General features: G+C 49.8%; 4 protein-coding genes across 8 annotated transcripts in view; 2 read left to right on the top strand and 2 right to left on the bottom strand.

The window, feature by feature from the left end:
- Positions 1-427: 427 nt before the first annotated feature.
- On the bottom strand, positions 428-2,776 carry LOC128151212 (5-beta-cholestane-3-alpha,7-alpha-diol 12-alpha-hydroxylase). The gene has a single exon (XM_052808428.1). It carries the CDS (start codon positions 2,724-2,726, stop codon positions 1,194-1,196), a length of 1,533 nt encoding a protein of 510 aa, XP_052664388.1. The 5' UTR covers positions 2,727-2,776; the 3' UTR covers positions 428-1,193.
- Positions 2,777-5,571: 2,795 nt separating this feature from the next.
- ACKR2 (atypical chemokine receptor 2) lies at positions 5,572-10,572 on the bottom strand. The gene is made up of 3 exons (XM_052808262.1): positions 10,452-10,572; positions 9,779-9,836; positions 5,572-7,806 (listed from the first exon to the last, which is right to left on the bottom strand). Exons 1-3 carry the CDS (start codon positions 10,473-10,475, stop codon positions 6,692-6,694), a joined length of 1,197 nt encoding a protein of 398 aa, XP_052664222.1. The 5' UTR covers positions 10,476-10,572; the 3' UTR covers positions 5,572-6,691.
- Positions 10,573-13,272: 2,700 nt separating this feature from the next.
- On the top strand, positions 13,273-18,558 carry HIGD1A (HIG1 hypoxia inducible domain family member 1A). Its single transcript, XM_052808248.1, has 4 exons — positions 13,273-13,293; positions 14,867-14,974; positions 16,663-16,797; positions 17,583-18,558. The coding sequence occupies exons 2-4, from the start codon at positions 14,872-14,874 to the stop codon at positions 17,630-17,632; spliced, it is 288 nt and encodes a 95-aa protein (XP_052664208.1). The 5' UTR covers positions 13,273-13,293; positions 14,867-14,871; the 3' UTR covers positions 17,633-18,558.
- A 664-nt stretch (positions 18,559-19,222) lies between these two features.
- CCDC13 (coiled-coil domain containing 13) overlaps positions 19,223-21,584 on the top strand; it is a 36,069-nt gene continuing 33,707 nt past the window's right edge. Inside the window, exons 1-2 of one of the 5 annotated variants that reach the window (XM_052808167.1) lie at positions 19,223-19,359; positions 20,591-20,814. In XM_052808167.1, the coding sequence (XP_052664127.1) occupies positions 20,597-20,814 (218 nt within the window). In that variant the 5' untranslated portion in view covers positions 19,223-19,359; positions 20,591-20,596. Of the gene's footprint in view, positions 19,360-19,406; positions 19,522-19,732; positions 20,815-21,584 lie in introns of those variants that run through there. The other 4 variants (XM_052808176.1, XM_052808203.1, XM_052808194.1 and 1 more) reach the window with 4 other exon arrangements.

Below are 21,584 nucleotides of genomic sequence, written 5' to 3'. Positions count from 1 at the left end.
TTGCTGTCCTTGCTCAGTACATCCCACCTCTGCTCCCTTTGGGGATCTCATCAGATACAAGAAGGATCTATAGACAAGACAATTTGAAAACACCAAGGAAATTCTTACATCTCTGGAGAGGACGTTTGCTGTTCTCTGACCTTTCGGGCGTTTGCTACAAGCTGATGCCATCCTGCCAATGATACTTCATGCAGAAAATAAATGTGCCTGTGTGCTGGTTTTGGCTGGGATAGAGTTAAACCACGACAGTCGGTAAGGGGCTGATAACAAAATAATGCAGTCCCAATGCTGGCGTGCAGCCGGGCTCACTCCAAGGCCACCTCACTTATTTGCCAGCTCATCTGGCCTGGTCTTTGCTTGCACACCCACTTGCACACCGGTGCCAGCTGCTGGCACCACGGACACACGGGCCCTCCGACTCACGGTCTTGAATTTAAGGAAAGGAATTTAATAAGACAATAGGACAGACTGTGCTCATTGGGTGCGGGGTGTGACCAGACAAGTGTCTGGACCAGCTGCCTATTTACACACCCCCAGCCCTTTTTATCCACTTACCCCTCTATTTTTCTCCCCAAATCACCTAAACCCCTCCTTTTTCCCACCTTTGGTTCCTCCCCTAACTATCCCACCATAAATCCTGTGCAATCCCAAAATGCTCTTCCCCTGCACGCCATAAGATGTCCCCCCTCCCTTGACAGCAATCCCCCTTAGCGCAGATGGTGATCCAGAGAGCTGCTCCCAATGACACATCTCCATGGGTCTCACGCCGGGACCGTCGGGCTGATGGTTCTGCTGGGACAGTCCTGGGAGGGACCTGTACAAAACGCTCGTTCCTTGGAAGTCCTTAATTTGGATTCCCACCTGCCAATATGCCCCCGTGCTCCTCTGGGCTTGTGCAGATGGGCTGATGGCCCCTGTGATGGGTCTGGAAGTAGGCTGGCAGGGTACTATTTGTCTCTCTGCGCTCCTTTGTGGGTATGAAGGTGAGCTTTTATCAGATAACCCAACACCACAATAACCAGAGATGCAGAGCAGCGATACATGTGAAGGACATAAAAAGAAAAGCCATGATAACGGTTAAGCAAACAAGATCATATCAATGTTGGTGCCCGCACAGATCTGATAACCATGAGATCACACAACTTATTTCAAAGATAACAGCAGAACAAGCAATGCAACAAGGACTTCCCAAATTAAAAGCGTAGCCGGTATCTGAACTGAACATCACAAACAGGGTGCATCGTCCCAAATCCCCAGCGGCTGACATCTATCGCCGGGATCTCCTGTTCTCTGTTGACCAGCTCCAGGTCATAGTAACTCAGCATCAAGAACACAAACAGTTTCATTTCAGTGGCTGCGAAGAACCGCCCGGGACAGATGGATACTCCTGCCCCCCAAGGCATGTTGAAGTATTTCAGCCTCTTCCCATTTTTGTAGAAATCTTTCTTGGTGCCGTCTGGGTTTATGAAGCGGTCGTACTTAAATTCGTGAGGATCGGGGTGAATTTCTGGGTTCATCTGCACAGACACGTGTGGGAACAGAGCCACCCTGTCTCCTTTGCGGAGAGTGTACTCTGTCCCGCTGCTCATCTTCAGGCTGGTGTCCTGGAGGACAGCTCTGACCAGTATTGGGGCTGCAACCAGCCTCAGGGTCTCTTCCAGAGCACTGTCCAGAAGAGGAGTCTGGTTTAACATGTCCCTAGTGATGTTAACTGGTGGGCTGCCTGGCTTCATTTCCTGGCCGTTCTCCCTTGAGACTTTATCTACCTCATCCTTCAGAGCCTTCATAGCTTCTGGATGTTTCATTAGATACAAAAGGAGCCAGAAGGCAGTTGGGCCCGTGTTGCCTTGGGATGCCCAGAGGAGCACAAACATGAAACGATCCCGCATATACTCGGGGACACCATTTTCTGCCAGAAGCTGCTCTTGATCCCTTATCCACCCACTGATATTGTCCTTCTGCCTGGTCTTCTTCACGGCCAGTGTGCTCCAGAAGAGCCTCTTCAGCCGTTCAGCTTCTATTTTTTCCTTGGGAGGTAACACAGCACTGGCCAGGCGAGGGAAGAGCCGGTCATACTTCCGAAACTCGTAGAACACCTGGTTGGAGCGGATGCGATCTTGCTCGATAGCTTTCTCCTTGTTATCTGCCCCTTGGTGTGGCTCGCTGCCATACAGAGCCAGGTACCCGGCTCTGAAGACGATGTTGTAGCAGTAGTGGAAGAGGCTGTCCTCTTGCCACACTCGCTTCTCCTCTCCCGAGCTCAGATTGAAAAACATCAGCTTCTGAAAGTTCTCCAGGGTGGCTTGTGTCATGACAGTGAGTCCGTCTCCCATCAGATGCTTCGTGCTTGATGCATGAATGATGCTATGGCTGGCTTCGATGGGCTTGTAGCCAAAAACTTGCTGGACCAGTTTAGATGCAAAACTCCTGAAGTCTAGTTTAGATCGTGATTCCTTCGTGATGGCTCCGAAGCAGAAGGGGTCCATCACAAAGGTGAAGTAATAGCCTCCGATCAGCACCGTGAAAATATCCCCGTGTTTTCTCTGCATCCTTTTGAGAAACTCCGAACTGTCCTTTCTGAAATCCAGCATGTAACCCAGCCAGGGAATGGTACCTTTGTCCAGAGGCGGCTCATCGGGTCTCCGTCTCCGAAACATGCCCAGGAGGTAGAGCCCACCAAGCAGCAATGCTATCAAGGTACAGAGGAGAACCACCCAGAGCGCCATGAGAGCTCTGCGTCCGTCCGGGAGCTCGGACTAGAGCTAGATTGGGGCAGGAATGTGCTTTTTATTCCCATCCAGCAACCGATACGCAGATGCACAGCTGTCAGCCTCTGTCCCCATTGGCAGCAAGTGTTTGCCTTTCCCCTGTGGAACGCTCCAGTGTGTACTTCTCCCTTGATGAACAGAGAGATTTTTAAGGTGGAAGGTACGCCGTAATCAAGTTAGAGTTACCAGGCTGCTGTGTGTGGCAGATGGGTTTTGGCGTGTGCTCTGCAGCACCTTAAGCAAATTCCCTTTTCTAGGCTGCATGGAGCCCAGTTTTTGAAAAAGAGGGTTCAGAGAATTTCGCTCAGTGATTTCTACCTTTAAGACCAGGCTATGGACACGCACTGCAGGCTGAAAAAATGAGAGGAAGAGTGGATATTGGAAATGCTGCTGGAAGTGAGCTCAGGACAGAGTGAAGGGGTTTACAGCTGAGCTAATTTGGTCTCACAAGCCAAGAGAAGGAAAGGTCTCCAACATTTTGACATTCTCCAACTCACAGTGCCCCATAAGTGCTTTGCCAATGAGCAGAGCAACCACTGCTAACCCACACGAGGGCAAAGCAAAGCAGGTCAGCTTCCCCCGCGAGTGATGAGGGTTTGAATCAGTTGCATTTGCTTTGCACCAGACGAGTCCGGAGTCTGCACATGGCCAAGCCCACCTCCTGGCTGGAGAGCAGCGGCGCCCAGATGGACGACAGCACTTTCTTCTGTGCCGATGCACGCACACCCGATGCTTGGCAGCTGCAATTCTGCCATGTCCCCTCCAGCCAGCAGAGCACCCCCCCGACCCTCTGCCCTCCTGCTCCCCCCCCCGTACCCGGCAGTTTTACCCTTTTTCGCTTCTGCTTCTCGGTATCTCCTGCTCCCCACTCTCCGGATGGGGTTTGGGGACGATGCCAGGGACCCTGTGCCCCATCCTGCACTATGACTCTATGATTAAAGAGAGTTATGAAAAAGTATTTAATAAGGCGATAGGACAGACTGCCACGAGCAGGCGCAGGGCACGCTGCTTACGCACAACCAGCCCCTTTTATACCCTCCCTTATTTCCCCCACCTTTGCCCTTCCCCTGAGCATCCCATTATAAGAAGTTTTGCACAGTCCCACGAGCCCTCCTGTGTACGGCATCACAATCTTCATCTTAGTTTTTGCTTCCCAGATGCTCTCCCCTTCCACATTCCCTCCCAGTGACCTGACCCATGGAGTGAAGGCCAATATTTACTCGGGCTTTTTTTTTTTAAGGAAAGCTCCCAGCCTTACCATTTTGGAAACATACTGTAGCAATGTTGGCAAGAAAAATAACAGCAGTGAAAACAAATCCACCCGTCTAGATCAACTCAAAGCCCTTCTTGGTCCAGCAACCTTGTCCAGCAATAAAATTAAGGTGATGAATATTTTCTCTTAAATTATTAATTTTATTTGTACAATTCTAGGCAACTCCCATGTTCAATAGGTTTCCAGGCTGGAAAGGGCCCCTTTAAGGTTCAAGAGTATTTGGGGTGAATAGTACCTTTAAATAAAGGTCAGCAAACTCATAACTTTGAACTTTAAAGCTACACTGGGTAATAAGGATTGGCTAACAGCTAGCTGTGCTCTTCTGTTCAAGGCCATGCTCTCGCTCTGTGGTGTTGCAAAGCCAATAGTTATGTCAAAGACAGCATCGGTTGATCTTTTTTATCTTGTCAAAACGGTTCTTTGGGAAGGCAAATACCTCCATCGCTTTTCTGCTGAGCCCTTCGTTTTTTCTCTTTCTCACTGGTTGTTACTGGTTTGAACTTTGCTGCTGATCGAACTGATCTCTAACCAAGGATCCGTCCCTCGGAAAGACACACTTTCCTGCTCAGCAGACCCGAGTGTGGCACAGCTTATCATAACGGAGAAACCCACCGTTGGCCGGACAACCCAGTTTAAAGGTGCCTAATTCCTCCCATTATCTCTCCTGGCAGACAAAGGGATGAACCCGGTTGAACGCATCTACCTGGCAGATGGCAAAAGCTGGGAGAAGCAAAGCCACCCCGCAGGCTGGGCTTCTGGTCACCCGTATGTGGCCTGATGGATGAGCGTGGCAAATCCATTCCCCAGCCAACACCACGAGCTGGAGGGGTAATGGGATCGCTCTACTCCATCAGACCCTTTGGGATCTATGGGGCAGAAGCTCTGCACAAGTTTCAGTTTGCATTTTTAAGGGCATGACATCTAGATAAGCTGCTCCTTCATCCCCTAATGCCTCACATACTCCAGACAGGAGCTGGGCTTCTTCCACGAGCATAAACCCACTGGAATTTTATAATAATTCCAGTTACAACAGAAACAAATTGTCATGTCCCAATTTCTCAAGACAACGACTCAAGTTCGCCAATTCCCAGGTCAGGATTAAGGTGAAATGACACCAGGGATCCTTCAACTCACAAAACTCAACTTTTATTAACTCACAACAAGAATTGGCATGAAACTACATCAGTAAACTGTGTAACACACGCTAATCATATGTCAGCAAACATATATTACAAGCCTGTCATCGTTTAACCCCAGCCAGCACCTAAGCACCACGCAGCCGCTCACTCACTCCCCCCCACCCAGTGGGATAGGGGAGAAAATCAGGAAAAGAAGTAAAACTCATGGGTTGAGATAAGAACGGTTTAATAGAACAGAAAAGAAGAAACTAATAATGATAATGGTAACGCTAATAAAATGACAGCAGTAATAATAAAAGGATTGGAATATACAAATGATGCACAGTGTGATTGCTCACCACCCGCCGATTGACGCCGCGTTAATCCCCGAGCGGCGATCCCCCAGCCCCCACTTCCCAGTTCCTATACTAGATGGGACGTCCCATGGTATGGAATACCCCGTTGGCCAGTTTGGGTCAGCTGCCCTGGCTGTGTCCTGTGCCAACTTCTTGTGCCCCTCCAGCTTTCTCGCTGGCTGGGCATGAGAAGCTGAAAAATCCTTGACTTTAGACTAAACACGACTTAGCAACAACTGAAAACATCAGTGTGTTATCAACATTCTTCTCATAGCAAACTCAAAACATAACTGCACCAGCTACTAGGAAGACAATCAACTCTATCCCAGCCGAAACCGGGACAAAGCCTTACTTATTTGGGGATCAGTTCAGGGAAGAAAATAAGGAGAGCCTTCCTGCTGAGTCACGAGGTTCAGAGCAGACCCCCTTGCTTTCTAGACTCCTTCCTGAGAAGGATCCACTCCTAGTCCCAGACTTGGTCAATGGTTCACATCTAAAGGGATGAGGTGTGGGGATTACAGGGAAAAAAAAGAGAGAGAGAGAGAGAAAAAAGAGAAAGATTTCACCAGTCCTGGGTCCAGCAAGCCTAAGGGTCCTGTTCTGGTGGGCTTGTGCATGTGGGGCTTCAGTTTGTGTCCTTTTTTCATCCTTGCCCCTCCTTCGGGAGGGCACTCGAACTCATTAGGCTAATTAGGTGTCATGTGCAGTTTGTGCTTCCAGAACCTTTGGGGAAATGGGTCGGTGGGTGTGGGGGTCACTTGGGGAGTAACTTCTCCTTCCCTGCAGACATGACCACTGTTTCATCTTTGGCCATGCATGGTGAGCTGTCCTGCTCAGCGTATCAGAACAGTTTATCAGAACAGGGAGCTGGGCACCCTTGCCTGCTGATCTGTGCTGATCTGCTTCTTTTCACCTGCGGTTCCTTGTTATGCAGGGTTTGTTATGCAGAACTTGCCCCACCACAGTGTTTGAGACATTAACTCTTTCAGTCTCTCACACAAATCCCACGTGTACTTTTCCAATCCCAACGTGGAAAATCCTCATCTCGATGCTGACACCAGGATGAAATACCTGGTTACGCAGGGCTGTGGGCTCACACCAACTCCATCGCATGGCCAGGACCAGTAAAATACAGCACAGAGGGCATACACGTAACGTAAATAATGTAAATATTTATCATGCATTTGTGATACTCAACATTTCTATCTCAGCTGCGTATCTGCTGCAAGACTGGCTTGTCTCTGAGGGCTGGAGGTCAAAGAAAGCATTTCTCCTGAAAATGGCTTGAGGGATCTTCCATAAATATAACCTGAATTGTTTTTTCACAAAAGCATAGAGCAAGGGGTTGAGACAGCAGTGGACAAAGGACAAACTCTCTGTGATCTGCATGGCATAGTCCAATTGCCTACTGCTTTCACAGCTCCTGATTACACCGACATCTTGCAGGGAGTGAAGGATGAGGACGATGTTGTAAGGGGACCACAGGACAAAGAAGACACCCACCAGAGTAAAGACGAAGCAGAGTGCTCTCCTTGAACCAGGCAACTGAGACATGGTGAGGACACACGCTATGCGGGAATAGCAAAACACCATGAAGAGGAAGGGAAAAAGGAAGCCCAGGATGTTTTGAATAACCCGAAAGACGACTTTCCAAAATAAGTGTTTCTGGCCATAATCATGGGCACACATGATGGTTTTGTTGTGGATTTGCCTTGTGCTGGTGAAGAGGCCATCAGGAATGGAGAGGAGTATGGAAAAGACCCATACTACCAACAAGACGAGGATGGAATTCCTCCGTGTCACGGAGCCGTGAGGAGAGCAAGCGTGAACTATCTGCAGATACATGTCCAGACTCATGCAGCTCACAAAAAAAATACCACTGTAGAAATTCAGAGTGTACATGGCATTTAAGACCGGGCACAATATGTCCCAGGTCACCCACTGAGAAATGTACAGAGCCCAAAAAGGAAGGGTTAGTAGGAAGAAGAGGTCTGAAACCACCAGGTTCAGCAGATACAACTCGGTCATCTTCTTTTTCTTCCTGATGTACATAATGAGGACAATAAACAGGAAGACATTCCCAACCAACCCAACCAGAAAGACCACGGTGTAAAAAGATGGCAAGAATACTCTGCTAAAGGAGAGCAGCTCTTCTTTTGTGCAGAGGCTATACTGCATGTAATCCTCCTCATCCAAGTACTCGTACTGGTAGTCACTTGAATTGGCAGCATCCAGCAAGGTGGCAGTGGTTGTTGTTGCCACCTTTGAAGTTGCGTTTGACAAGTGGCTGCCTAGGAGCAAAAGACAAGTGAAGGGGATCAAAATGTTGTTCCAAACCACACGGGAAAGGCAAACATCACATCACAGAGGGTCTTCCTCTAGTTCATAGGTTCAAATTTCTGCCACCTTCTGACAAGTGTTTTGTGTCCTGCACTCCTTGGCCTTTGCCTACGGCATGGGCACAGCTGTCTACACATACATATAAAAAAAAAAAAATTCTGGTTTCCTTACTCCGACACATTAAACCTTGAAAGTAAATGAGCACGGTCTCCTCTGACATAACTCACCACTTCCTCCTGACACCACTGCAAGCTTTTGAGGAAGTTTCTGCTCTAAATTATGGCAAATCCACCACTACACTTCTCTGTGAGCTGCTTTAGATTCACCCACGTCACTACTGAGAAAGCTGCATCTCAATTTTCCATGAAGTAGAACCTGCTACCAGCACCTTTATGTTGGTGGGGCTGCTCCCAGAGGTGAAATGCTGAACATCTCACTGCTCCCAGTAGGACACTGACCCCTCTCCATGCCAACTGTAGGACACCAAGCCATGGATTCTTGTAAAAGATATTAGTAAGTGGAAAACATCATAGAATCATAGAATGGTTTGGGTTGGAAGGGACCTTAAAGATCATCTAGTTCCAACCCCCCTGCCACGGCCAGGGATACCTTCCACTAGATCAGATTGCTCAAAGCCCCATCCAGCATAAGGACATGTAGGCACCAGAATCAACTCCTGAATCAAGGTTAGAGGTAGAGATTTAGCTGGAATGATGTTGCTGGAATCTACCGTGCACGAGATGAGGCGTGGGCTGAAACCCTCCTGACTGAGGAGGGCAAGGGCCGTGCAGCTGGCCGCTCCCCAGGGCCGCAGGCTGGCTTCAGTGTTTAGACAGCTGCAGCCCAGATTTCAGGAAACAGTGACTAATCTCCAGGCTCTGACAGCAACCCAGGGCTGTCACAGGGAAAAAATAGTGCAAATACCCCTCTATCCCTAAAACACGCCACTTTTCAGCCATGGCCAAACGTGCCCACCTTTCCGCTGGAGCTCATTTTTCCAGCAATCCCAAAACAAGCATGCCTGTGTAGTTCCCTGTCTGCAGTTACTCCTGCCTTGCTCTCCTTGAGGACCTGTTTCTCCCATTGCCTAAGAGACCTGCAGCCACCCAGTAATGAGAAAATGAAGGTGTTGGTCCCTGGTTGTGCTGTGCGTCCCAAGGAGGACGGACCCCACAGTGGCTCTGCAACTCCTACGGACGGCTCCCTCCCCATGAACACCCCAGGTGTCGTGGTTTAACCCCAGCCAGCAGCTAAGCACCACGCAGCCACCCACTCACTGCCCCCCACCCAGTGGGATGGGGGAGGGAATCGGAAAAACAAGTAAAACTCGTGGGTTGAGATAAGAACAGTTTAAGAGAACAGAAGAGAAGGAACTAATAATGATAATGGTAACACTAATAAAATGACAATAGTCATAGTAAAAGGATTGGAATATGCAAGTGGTGCACAATGCAGTTGCTCACCACCCACCCACCCACACCCAGTTAGTCCCTGAGCAGCGATCCCCCTGCCCCCACTCCCCCCCAGTTTATATACTGGACATGACGTCACATGGTATGCAATACCCCTTTGGCCAGTTTGGGTCAGCCGCCCTGGCTGTGTCCCCTCCCAACTCCTTGTGCCGCTCCAGCCTTCTCGCTGGCGGGGGATGAGAAGCTGAAAAATCCTTGACTTTAGACTAAACACTGCTTACCAACAACTGAAAACATCAGTGTTATCAACATTCTTCTCATACTGAACTCAAAACATAGCACTGTACCAGCTACTAGGAAGACAATTAACTCTATCCCAGCTGAAACCAGGACACCAGGAAAGGGGAGCCCCTCCACCCCAAGCGGATTAAGCAAAGCACCCAAGGCTTGGAGTGGGGTGCTGAGGATGCCCGTGGGTGTGCGGCCATAAAGGGTGAAGCTGTGGACATACCTGTAGCGGTCCCGTGCCTAAAATTGCTTAAATACTCATTCCAGGCAATTCCAGGCGGCTGAAAAGAAAAGAAAATTTGGGTTGGGCTGGATTGAAATGTTTTCTTGCTGTCTCACAGTTCTTTGGAGCATGCCGCAGGGCACTTCAGACAGAGCAGCCTCGGAGAGGAGATCTGCCATGAAGAGTGCTAGAAAAAGACTTTTCTGGGAATGAGCTTTTTTTTTTTTTCTGTTTCATAGTTTGGAGGAAATTCATCCTTAGCCATCTACAGTTCTGACTGTATGCTTTCAAAAGGAAACCAAAGCTGCCCACCCTTCGGATCGCAGCAACACCCAGCAAGACTCCTAAACATCCCCCCCCCCCCGCACCCACATCAAGACAAACCATCCCGAACATTTCCATTTCTGGGTCTCTTCCAGCCCGCCAAGATGCCTCTTCTCTTTCTGCCGCGTCTTCCCCGCTCTGTATCACGCTGGCACTGATATTCACATCCCCATCTTGTAGCTCACAGTGGAGAACCGACGAATGCAACGTGGGCTGAGCTCAGAAATTAATCCCAAGCCCTCTGGAGCTCCAGCACTTATGAGCTGGCTAACTTTCAAGAAGAAAAGAGAACCTCTCTAGGTTTCTCACGCAGCTTTGTCTGCAAGCAAGAAGCAGAAAATGCACTTACAGGAGCTTCTTCTCTGGTTTCCATCCTGCTGGAGACTTGAATCAGGCTTTTAGGAACCTCTTTGACTTGTGTAAGAGCATGGGCAGGAAATGTGAGCTCAGTGTGACCTCCCTGGTTTTGTTTCGCCTTTCCTGGTGTTCATCACTGGGTCAGAGCACTGTAGCAATCATCTCTGGGCTACAGGGACCCAGCACCCCTCCTTCAGAAATACAACCTGCTCTTGAATAGCTCAAGTCAGGCACCACGCTAGGGACAGCCAGAGCTGCTGGGACCAAGGACCCACGTCAGCACAACATGAAGATCGCTGGTGGATCCCATCCACCCCAGCATGCACAGGCTGGGTGGCGAGACCACTCACAAAATCGTCGGAAGGAGGCTTTTCTGGGATGTGCCAGACCAGGGTCACGCAGACGAGCACACAGACCAGCCGCTTGCTTAAAGATAACCAGTTCCTTTTGCCTTTCTTCTCTCCATTTTTCTATGCAAGCTTTTCCCCCGTCCACCTTGATCCTTCCCTTTTCTCCACCCCATCTCCTCCCAAACAAGCAATCTGTCCCTAATTTCTTTTTCCCTGTTGATTCTGGGTTTGCTGCATCCCAACCCCAGATGTGGCAACAAGCTCCCTCTTATTATTTTGTTTTCAAAAAGCTTTAATTAGTGGAAACATCTGCCGTTGCCTGACGGATATTAAGATGACGTCCACGCTGCCCAGCTCCCCCAGGCAGGATTGGACCTCCTTCGTCTCTGCACCGAGAGGCTCCCGGGGCTGAGACCCCGGTGTTGAAATCTGCATTTTTTTCCACGAAATCTGAATAAGCCATGTGCTACTTGGATGCTGCACGGTCCTCATCCCCTGCAAGAGCAGAAATGGCCACCAGCGGGGACACGGCCGGGGCCAGCAGGCACTGGCAGCTCCGTGGGGACAATCACGTGTCTTTGCAGGCAGCGGCAAAGCCTTGCAAGTAGTACTGGAATAAAGAGCTTATTGGGGTGGTTGAACCTGCAAAAAGAGATCGCCCACAGCAGAGATGTGCCAGACTCCTGACGCTGCCACAGGGATGTTTTGGGGACAGCTTCACAGCACAACCCTTTGCTTGCCTGTCAAAGGTGTCTCCAATAAAATGGTTTATTGAAGAGGTTCTAGAGCATCACTGTTGGAGAGTGGTCACCCTCCGGTTCGTTTCCCTCATCTCACCACTAAACAAGGCCATGGGGAACCCCCTGACCGTGCCAAGGCCATCCCCCGTACCAACCCCGGTGCGCTTTATAAACCCCACACTGCCCTGGTAAAAATGGGAGAACAGAGCAGCAGCAATGGCCACAGCCCCGCATCCAACCTGCCTCGTGGTAGGTGGATTCGCAGAGAGAAATATGTTATTTTTACTGATTTCCATGTTTGCTACCGCCAGCTGGCGTACGTGTGTGCCTGCATTTAAAAGATATCCTATAATAAATATACACGGGCAACATACACATTCGGAGAGAGCAAGAAGCCGCTCACAAAGCCGAGGTGCCAGACACACACACAGGGACGCTACAGGTGACAGCAGTTTCATTAGCCCAGCAATTAAAATGAAATGCGGGGTTTTTTAAATTGAGTTTCTCCCCTGAAGCACATATCACACAGAGCTGCAGGGAATTAAATGTGCCTCTGAGAGTCGCTGGAGAAAGTAGCCTTCACTGTAATTTATTACAAGATTTTAACTCAATTCGGGAGCTGGTAATTGCATAATTTTTTTTTTTTTTTCCTTTCAGACTCTGCAGAGCCCTAATGACTTAGGCAAGCAAAGTAACCAGATTACCGGTAATGGGAAGCACATTTAGAGAGATACAGCTGTACTAACAAAAGGTTATATCTGAACCACTTTCTTTTAAGCTATTGAAAATGCTGCGTGTCAGCGGTGGAGCAGCCCTGCAGGAGCAGAAGCTCTGCTTCCCCCCGAGCTCGGAGATGAGGAGTCACAAACACTGCAAAACCGGGCAGGGTTTTTGGAGAAAAGGACTTTTCTTTGCTGTTTTGCTCTGATGAGCTGCCCCCAGGTTTAAGGGAGGGTTTTAGGCATCTTCAGGATCCCAGGGGATTTTTTTCCTCCTGCTCCAGAGTTCGGTTCGCTTAAAGTCAGGAGCAATGTCTAGGTTGTCTTTGGGCTTCAAAATCCACTGCCTGGCATACAGTGGGGGCAAAGCGAGCTCTGCTTGAAAGCTGAAATTCAGGGAAAAATAGTGAATGAGACAATTCACTGTCACGAAAAAGAAAACCAGACCAAGGGAAAGCCGGGATCTGACTTTGCCTGTTGCTAAAGAGCTTCCACCCGATGTGGAAGCGCGGGTTTATACCGACGTGAGAACTTTTTGAAGCGAAAATCTGCCAAATTGCAGGAAAAAAAAATTAAAAACAAACCGCAGCGGGCTGCTTTTCCATCCTGCAAGCGCCCTGCTTTTTGGGGGTGGAACAAATCGCCGGGTTCATCCCCAAACCTCTCTTGTTGTCCAAACTCGAGCTAGCCCTGCCCTGCCGCCCCCCCCACCGAGCTGCCCCTTCCCCGCCTTCAGACGCCACGCCACGTCACTCCGCCGCAATGCGTCAAACCCTTCGGCGGCGACGTCACGGCCTGCCCCGCCTCCCCGTTCCGGATTGGCTGGCGGCGGCGGCGGGGGAGGAGCTGCCGCGCTGTACGCTGGGAGTTGTGGTCCTCGGTCGGGGCGGGGGGGAAGCGCGCGGAGGAGGAGGCGGGGCGAAGCCGGCCAATAAGAAGCGAGGGGGCGGGGCCAGGGCTGGCAGAAGCCGGCCGGTATCGGATTAGCGAGGGGCGGTGGCGGCGGCGGCGGCGGCGGCGGCGGGGTGAGGGCCGGGGCCTCCGGGGGGGACACCCCGGGGGAGGAGGGGGAAGCACTTGGGCAGATTTAGGGGCAGAGACCCCCTGTGTGTGCGGGGGGGGCGCCTGGGCCTGGAGTAGGGGAGAAGGCCGGCGTGGGGTGCGGGGACCTGGGTCTGGAGTGGGGCAGGGGCCACGCGTGGGTCTGTTGGGACCTGTGGCTTTGCCAGCCGTCTGCCTCCACCCGTGTCAGAGCTGTTTCTTACCCCCCCCCCCCCCCCCGCCGCAGAGGTGTCCCGGGTCTCCCTGCTGCGGGTGGCGGCGAGGTCGTGGCGGCCGGGTGGGGGGTTCGCCCGGCTTCCGCAGGGTTTGCTCGCGTGTTTCCTTCTCCGAGTGAGTCAGGCTAAAACATAACTTAGATTTACCCAACGAGGGTACTTGTAGCAGGTGCAGAGGGACCAAACCCTTTGGCCTGCAGGCAAAATGGTTTGAAGGTTTAGTTTAAAAAGCAGTCAGTCTGCCGCGCAAAACGCTGCGTAACCGGGGAGCGCAGCCACGTTTGAAATGTATCTTTTGCATGTGTTTATGAGCCCGTGCTTAAATTAAGTTCCTATTGGCTTATTGCAAGAGCTTGGAGTACTTCATGCGAGGCCGAGCTGTATGTTGCTGCAGAGCACGTTGATGGCAAAACTGGAGCAAAACCGGTAGAGATTTTTCTAGCGGAGACCTTTGTGATGTTGCTGAGCTCCTTGTGGTAGCAGAAATAGGCACCAATTGAAGAATGATGCTCGTGCTGGGCACCAAAGGAACAGGCCTTGGTGTAATCCATGATGGGGACAGCACGACAAGCTGGCAAGTTTTGGAGGATGGTCTCACAGGTTTGGTGATGAGGCTCAGTGAGTAGAGCCCTTTCTCGTGGCTGTTAGGCGTCCCCACGCAAGCCTGTGCCTATCGACGGCTTGAAGATTCATTCCCACTCCTCGGCAGCTGCCATTTTACGTTTTTGTGTTCTCCGGCAGGAGTTTGACGCTCTGTTGAAGTGGTGAACGAGGTGGGATAGGCTGTAGTAGTGACTGACGAGCTGCCAAGTAGGGCTGACCTTCCACAGCGGCTTGCGCTTTCCACCCCGAGCGCTTCCGTCGCTGTCCTTGGCAGGGAGCAAAAGAGGAGGAATGAACTTTTCTGAGGTCAGAGCTGCTATTAAGGAATAGCCTGTGAAAGCAAAGCAGTGCGGTGGAGGATGGAAGTCCTAAAAGGAAACGCAGGAGTGACCAAAACTTTCAGCAGCTTCTCACCACCTGTGAGCGCGCGGGAAGCCACTGGGATCTGTAATGGTGTGAAAACGGATGGCAGAAATTTGTTGCTTTGCTACTTCTTTTTTTTTTCTCCTGTCCTTACCTGTTCTAGTATGCAACGACCTTGCTTCCCAAGACTTCACTTGAAGTCAGTGCAGCTCATCAGCTTAAGTCTAGCTCTTCTGCTTGTACCTCACTACGTGGACATTTGTGCCTGGTGGAATATGCAAGGGATTTTCTTTTTCTAAAAGTTCGCTTAGCTTGGTGTTTCTAAAAGCTGAAGAGAGGCTCTTTGTCTTCACAGCCACCATGTCGTCCGGTCAGGAATCCATTTTCTCCGAGTACGAGTCTGACACCAGCCAGACATCGAAGCTCTTAAGAAAATTTAAAGAGACACCATTTGTACCCCTCGGTAAGTTTAAAGATGAAGAATGTGGTTACCTAGATTTTTCTCTTCATGGGCAATCATTGCGGTAAATACTGTCACTTTTTCCTGTGAACAGGAAATTACTTTTAAGTTACTTCCTCATGTAGGCTTTCTGTGTGGTGACAGCAGTAATCCTCCTGCCTGGAATGGTATTTGTTCTGCAAGAAACAGGCAAATCGGTGAGGCCTGTTATCTTAAATAGAAAACTCAGAACCTACAATTACCAAAAAAATGCCACGCCAGCAGACCCTGAAAGACTGTTTAGGTGAGCTTAAAAAACATGTTCAGGTGGTCCTGTTGGGTGGTAAGGAGTGTGTTTTGCAGCCATTCTGGAGTACAGTTACCAGGAACTATGTGATCACTGCGAAGTGACTTTGAAGCTAACAAAATACAAACCAGAAGTATCTAAAATACAGCCCGCCTGCTAAACATTTCACCCTTCTCTGCTGCCATCCCTTAGCTTAAAATGCATTTTCTTAGTAGGTTTTGTGGTACCCCAGCTTGAGGAGGTCGTTAAAGTTCTCAGCCTCTCTGCCGAGACCCCAAAAAAGCCTCTGAGGGGAGGATCAGTCGCGTTCATCCTGAGAACTTTCCTCTGATCAGGAACTGCTGCTGACATGAGACACATTTTGATTTCCAGCCACCTTAAGTGGAGAGCAGTTGGGTCACTTGGGGTGAACTGTTCCAAGCGTTTGCTAACAGATATCCGTCACTGGTTTCTGCGGTCACAGGACTTCACTCTCCAGCTCGCTAGAGCATACTACGAACACTGCGAGCTCGGGTTCTCCCAAGCAGATTGGCAGAACTTACCTTCAGCCTGTGTCGGAGCTAGCTTGAAGGCCCTAAAACTCTTAATTGGTATTTAATGAAGCTGCCATGTGGATCGTGCACCAGTGAAGTAAGGGTTTACAGCTTCACAAGTGGAACTGGTAATACTCCTGTTCAGGGAGACAAGCTGTCTGGGCTCTTGTTGGTAAAATATACACAACACTTAAAACTCGGCAGCCTCCTTTGAACTATGTAAATAATCATCCTAAATATGCAATAAAGTGGATGGAATCGGGCATTTTTGTGCATTGTTGCTCTGTATTCTGTGAGAGCATCAGTGTACGCAGGTTGGAGGTGGCACAGCCAGGGCTGCGTCTGGCTTTTTGAAGGACTAAAAGTGAACTCTATCCCTGTGAAAGAGACCTTGCTGAACCTCTCTCCCCACAGCACGGGACAAGTAACATACGCCTTGTCCTGTCCCAGTGAAAGCCGTCCAAACATGACAACAGCCAAAACGGCAACCTCAGCAGGCCGGTGGGTACGTCAGGGTGCGTCCACATGCTGAGGAGCCGAGCGGTGTTCTTGGGTGTGAGCTTCCATCCAGGAAAGAGGGTGCAAGCAGCGCTTGTCCTTTCTGAAAAATATCCAGGAAACTCTGACACCTTGAGCTACTGCTGTGGTGTTTTAACACTAGTGGAAATCTCTCTCCTCTGCACTGGCTTGGGCACTGAATGAGATGGCACTCGAGTGAAAACAGTAAGCAGGCCAGGACTTGCCATCTACACAAAAACAGCGTGATTGGATCAAAACGTGATTATTCCCAGGATATCTTGTTTAGGTGGGTCACTCCACACATCTCGATGAGTTGGATCTCGACTCAGGAGGATGCTTTCCTTGCCTTGTAGGGATGGCTGGCTTCGCCACGGTGGTCGGCTACGGGCTGTACAGACTGAAGCACAGAGGCGACATGAAAATGTCTCTTCACCTGATTCACATGCGCGTGGCAGCCCAGGGCTTCGTCGTGGGAGCGATGACGTGTGGTACGTACCGGACGGGAGGCTGTCCTCGGCAATGGCAAGCTGGACCACGGAAAACCTCTCGCATCTCTTCTCCTAGTGGATAATACAGCGTGCATGAAATATCCTCGGGGTGGAAGTCTCCAGGCTATTATATTTCAGGATGTTTATGGTTGTTACTGGCCTTTCTAGAGTAACGTGATGTTTAAATACACATATTCAATATTAAACTGCGCTACCTTTGAGGGTAGAAGTTTTGACTAGTTTTAGATGCGGGAAGTATGTGAGGTTCTGCAGGTGTTGAAATTGGAGGCAAAGAAAAATAAAAAAGACTATCTGATGTTAATATTTTTCCTCATAAATATGTTGCTGTTTCTGAATTTAACGCATTGGAAAACCAGCTTGCATAGCCTACGGTATTATTTTCGGGACTGGAATTGTGTCCCTGAATGTACCGATTTGTACATCCCGGGTCTCATCCAAGTATTGCAGCTGTGTATGTGTGTAAATGTACATCCCATAAAACACCGTTTGTCTATACTGACAAAAAAGCACTTGACTTTGGCTGCAAAGCAAACTAGAATTGGCTGGGGATCTGCGTTTTCATATACAATATATTTTCATATCCAGTTTCTCTGTATATGAAGAATTTTGTAGTGTTCATCACTGCTATTAAAAAAAAATACAGCAGAAGAGGAAGGGAAACATTATTTCCATTGCTGAGAATATCTCTTGCTGTTCAGATTTTGAAACCCATTATTGCCTCTTTAACCCAGCTTTCTAACTGTGCTTGTATTTCTGTCTTGTAGGTGTGCTGTATTCAATGTTTCGGGAGTACATGGTGAAGCCCAAGGAGTAATGGAAAGATGACTGAAATCTCTGTCCTGGTGGTGGCCTGTGTACTGCAGCTACAAACCTCATATCAAGGGGTTCTTGAGGAAAAAAATAATACATGGTATCAGAGAATTGCCCTATATGTATTTCGTGTATGGTACACTGTCTTGAAGCTGGCAGCCTAAATGATTGCGCACTGGGGGAGTGGGTATCGGGGTCTGGCTCTTTCTGATTGACGCTACCATATCCCAGTTTTTAGGGGATATAGTAGAGTACAGTCCCTTTATCTTCCCCTCGACTGTTGACTCGGTCCAAAAATTGGTGACTTCTTTTGCTGCCATTGCCTAAAACCACTAAGTCTGAACCAGCTTCCGTTAGGCCTCAGGCAGAGTGTGGAGGCCACATCTGTAAGATAGTGTTGTGAATGCTTTGCTGTCATTTTCTATCCTGTATATTTGTCAGCCTCCAACTTTGTAATTTAGAAGCTTCCAGTAGCACTAAATGACTTCTAAAATAGAGAGAGATATAAACGCCTATTTTTTTTTATTTAAGTCATGAGATAAATATTTGGTGTGTTGCAGCTATTTAAATGTTATATTTATTCATTGTTAATGAAGACACAGGCTCCCTATTTTTACTATAGATTTTCAGACTTTTGGATTACTGTTTTGTAACTTTATTTACAGTGTTCTTCTCAGTAACATTTAAATGTAACATTTAAAATACATATTGTGAAAACTAAACCTTGATTTGGTGTTCTAATGCTTTTAGTTACTAGCTCCGATTTCTGCAGCGTCATTCCCCACTGAAATTTTAAAACATTTAAATCGGAAAGGCCCCATCATCTTCAACGTGTTAAAACCCTTCTCTGCAAATTGCCGCTGTTATTTTACTCTCGAACCCCTTGTATCTCCAATGGCAGTCACAAAAATAAACGCAATTTGTAAAAACCTCGTTTTCTCCTATTAGCTTACATTCCGTGGTGACAGTATGGTGTCTTTCTGTAACATACCGCAAGGTACATACTGCACCTCTGTGTGTGACCTATTGTACAGAGCAGCGGGAGATGAAATATGAATAAATGTGCGAGCGCTGGAGATAACAAGCGTTTGGCTATGGATTTTTTTGGGGGGGGGGGGAGCCGTGCACTCAGCCTCCTGCGGCGGGACGGGGTGAGCTTACATACGTGAATAAAAATCACCTGAGAGGGTGCAGTGCTACTGGAAAAAGGCATTCCCAGCCGCTACAATGCTGCTGTCCTTGACTGCTTGCTCACGCCGGCTCCCCCTCACCGGGGTGGAGCTGGGGAGGGCGTGAGGAGGCCTCTACCTGCAACCGCCCTCCTCCTCCACCCCAGCACGGGGCGGGATAAAGGAGCAGCTCCCTTCCCGACACCGCCGTAACCCCGAGGGGCCCGGGCTTTCCGCGGCAAGGCGAGGCCCCTGCGGCCGGCGGGCGGTAGCTGCTGAGGAGAGCTGTCATGGCGGCCGGGCTGAGGAGAAGGGCGCCAGCCCCGCCCCGCCGCCGGCGCCGTGCGGCGCTCGGCGCATGCGCGGCCCTGCCCTTCCCCTGCCCGTGGCGCCGGCCCGGGCCGCCGTTGCTATGGGAACCGCGTCGGGCTGCGGCCGGGCCCGGAGCCGGAGCCGGAGCCGGGGCAGCCGGGCCCGGCCCTGCCGAGGCGGGCGGCCGGTGGGAGAGGGCGGCCGGGGTGGACTCTCCCGCTGCTCTCGGGGGCCGGGGAAGGCGGTTTCGGTAGGCCGGGGCGGGGGGGGGGGGGAGGGAGTGGGGCTCTGTCAGGCCCTGTCAGGCCGCAGGACAAGGCGGGAGTTGGGCGGGGAGGAGAGGGAAGCCCCTCTCCTCACACAGCAGCTCTGGGGAAGATCCCTCCGTGCCGGGTTTGGAGTCGGTAGCCGGGTAGGTTGGAAGGCTAAAGGTTGCCCCCAGGCCATCGCTTGTACCCACGAGGTCTGTGGGCTGGGCAGAGGCACCTGGCTTTGGCTCTTTGGACTTGTTCAGTCCTTAACGCACCTTGCCCACACCCCACGGTGTCTGGAAGGCAGGCGTGGGGGTAGAGCTGCTTCACGGTGCTGGAAAGCAGGCGTGGGGGTAAAGCTGCTCGCAGTGCGTCTCTGCCCATACAGTACATACAGGCACAAAGGGACGTAGCGTGCCTTTTGGCAGTTTATCAGGACGATTGCTGCCTTAGTGTGAGAAAGGGCCTGCATTAATTACTCAGTGGAGGGTGTGCCTTTGAAAGATTTTACTGATCGTTTTTCCTAGGCCAAAGGTGCACTAGATTTTTTGCTGACAGTAAATGTCAAACAGAAGGAGAGGGGGCTGGAATACGTCAGCAAACTGATTGTCTTTAGTCATACTAAGTAAAGCTCTAGACACTTAAATGGGTATATATTATTGCTTTAATGTTATCACTTAATGCTTAGAAACTCAGGGGGAAGATGTAAGCCACACTCTTGGTGTCTAGTGCCCAAAGGGAGCATTAGTATAAACAGAGATCTTTCTTCCTCTGTCAGTCCCACGTTAACCCAAAAATGGGGCGATCTGCACCTTTCTTGGAAACGTGGCAAGGAAGGCTGGATGGTTGCAAACAGTCTGTGCTCCCTTTAGTCAGTGTAACGTGCTTGCCACATTCACTTGGGTTTGACCCCAACTTGCTCTTCTGTAAAAATGTTTATTTAAACAGATTTGTTTAAAAACATTTTAAAACATTGCTTTCTGAATGCTAGAGTGAAAAAGACCCAAAAACTTTTTTTGAAGACTGTTTGAAAGCCATTTATGGAAAAAGGCACTTGAAGAAAGGCAGTGGGGCTGAAGAGTACAGTGGCTGAGAGGAGGAGGTGGCAGGGAGATTGTGCACAGGTCAGTGAGGAAAAACTGCAAAGCAGCTGCTAGAAGAGGATGTTTTTCAAAGCGAAGTTGATTCTGCTCTCTGTCACTTTTTATTTTCTTCTTGTTATGCTTTTAGTAAACAATGGAGTCAGACATAAAAGTGAATGAACATTTTAAAAGTCAGTTTAAGGCTTATCAAGAACAACAGCAAAGGCGGCTGCAAAATCTAATGGAGAGGAAGAAGGAAAAACAGAACAGTCAGAAGGGTGATAATGGCAATGCACAGGAAACTGTCAGAGTCCCAGATGATCTAAACCTGTTTGAAATAGGACAACCTGTAAATGAAGATGACAGCAAAAGGTAAAGGTGTAGCAGCACTGTTCCTTCAGGAAGTTAAAGAAGTATATTTTGCATATGATCTTATGAAACTCATATTAAGTTGACAGAGCACTTTCTGTCTTCACGCACTGGGCTTTCATTATCCTGAGAAGACTCTCGCTGTCCCTAACGTGTTTATCCTCAGACCATTATGATGTGCTCTTTTATTATTGTTGGGAAGGAGGGTTGATCTGTTGGAGGGTAGGAAGGCTCTACAGAGGGATCTGGACAGGCTGGATCGATGGGCCGAGGCCAACTGTATGAGGTTCAACAAGGCCAAGTGCCGGGTCCTGCACTTCGGTCACGACAACCCCGTGCAGCGCTACGGGCTTGGGGAAGGGTGGCTGGAAAGCTGCCCGGTGGAAAAGGACCTGGGGTGCTGGCTGACAGCCGGCTGAACATGACCAGCAGTGTGCCCAGGTGGCCAAGAAGGCCAACGGCATCCTGGCCTGTATCAGAAATAGTGTGGCCAGCAGGAGCAGGGAGGTGATTGTTCCCCTGTACTCAGCACTGGTGAGGCTGCACCTCGAGTCCTGTGTTCAGTTTTGGGCCCCTCACTACAGGAAAGACATCTAAGTGCTGAAGCACATCCAAAGAAGGGCAGCGAAGCTGGTGAAGGGCCTGGAGCACAAGTCTTATGAGGAGCGGCTGAGGGAACTGGGGTTGTTTAGTCTGGAGAGAAGGAGGCCGAGGGGAGACCTTATTGCTCCCTACAACTACCTGAAAGGAGGTTGTAGTGAGGTGGGTGCTGG

Source organism: Harpia harpyja, chromosome 1 (genome assembly GCF_026419915.1).
Source record: "Harpia harpyja isolate bHarHar1 chromosome 1, bHarHar1 primary haplotype, whole genome shotgun sequence".
In the NCBI taxonomy this organism is placed as follows: Eukaryota; Metazoa; Chordata; class Aves; order Accipitriformes; family Accipitridae; genus Harpia; species Harpia harpyja.
Note: the sequence above shows the minus strand (reverse complement) of the source record. Positions and strands in the feature narration are given on the sequence as shown.

What these genes read in the sequence shown, in the direction of transcription:
- ACKR2 (XM_052808262.1), bottom strand. Translation starts at nt 10,475, where the DNA reads ATGGAAACCAGAGAAGAAGCTCCT. An exon ending in AAACCAGAGAAGAAGCTCCT is followed by an intron (nt 9,837 to 10,451) that starts GTAAGTGCATTT and finishes TTTTCTTTTCAG; the next exon opens with CCGCCTGGAATTGCCTGGAA. An exon ending in TAGGCACGGGACCGCTACAG is followed by an intron (nt 7,807 to 9,778) that starts GTATGTCCACAG and finishes TTTTGCTCCTAG; the next exon opens with GCAGCCACTTGTCAAACGCA.
- LOC128151212 (XM_052808428.1), bottom strand. Translation starts at nt 2,726, where the DNA reads ATGGCGCTCTGGGTGGTTCTCCTCTGTACCTTGATAGCATTGCTGCTT.
- HIGD1A (XM_052808248.1), top strand. Translation starts at nt 14,872, where the DNA reads ATGTCGTCCGGTCAGGAATCCATTTTCTCCGAGTACGAGTCTGACACC. An exon ending in GACACCATTTGTACCCCTCG is followed by an intron (nt 14,975 to 16,662) that starts GTAAGTTTAAAG and finishes CTTGCCTTGTAG; the next exon opens with GGATGGCTGGCTTCGCCACG. An exon ending in CGTGGGAGCGATGACGTGTG is followed by an intron (nt 16,798 to 17,582) that starts GTACGTACCGGA and finishes TCTGTCTTGTAG; the next exon opens with GTGTGCTGTATTCAATGTTT.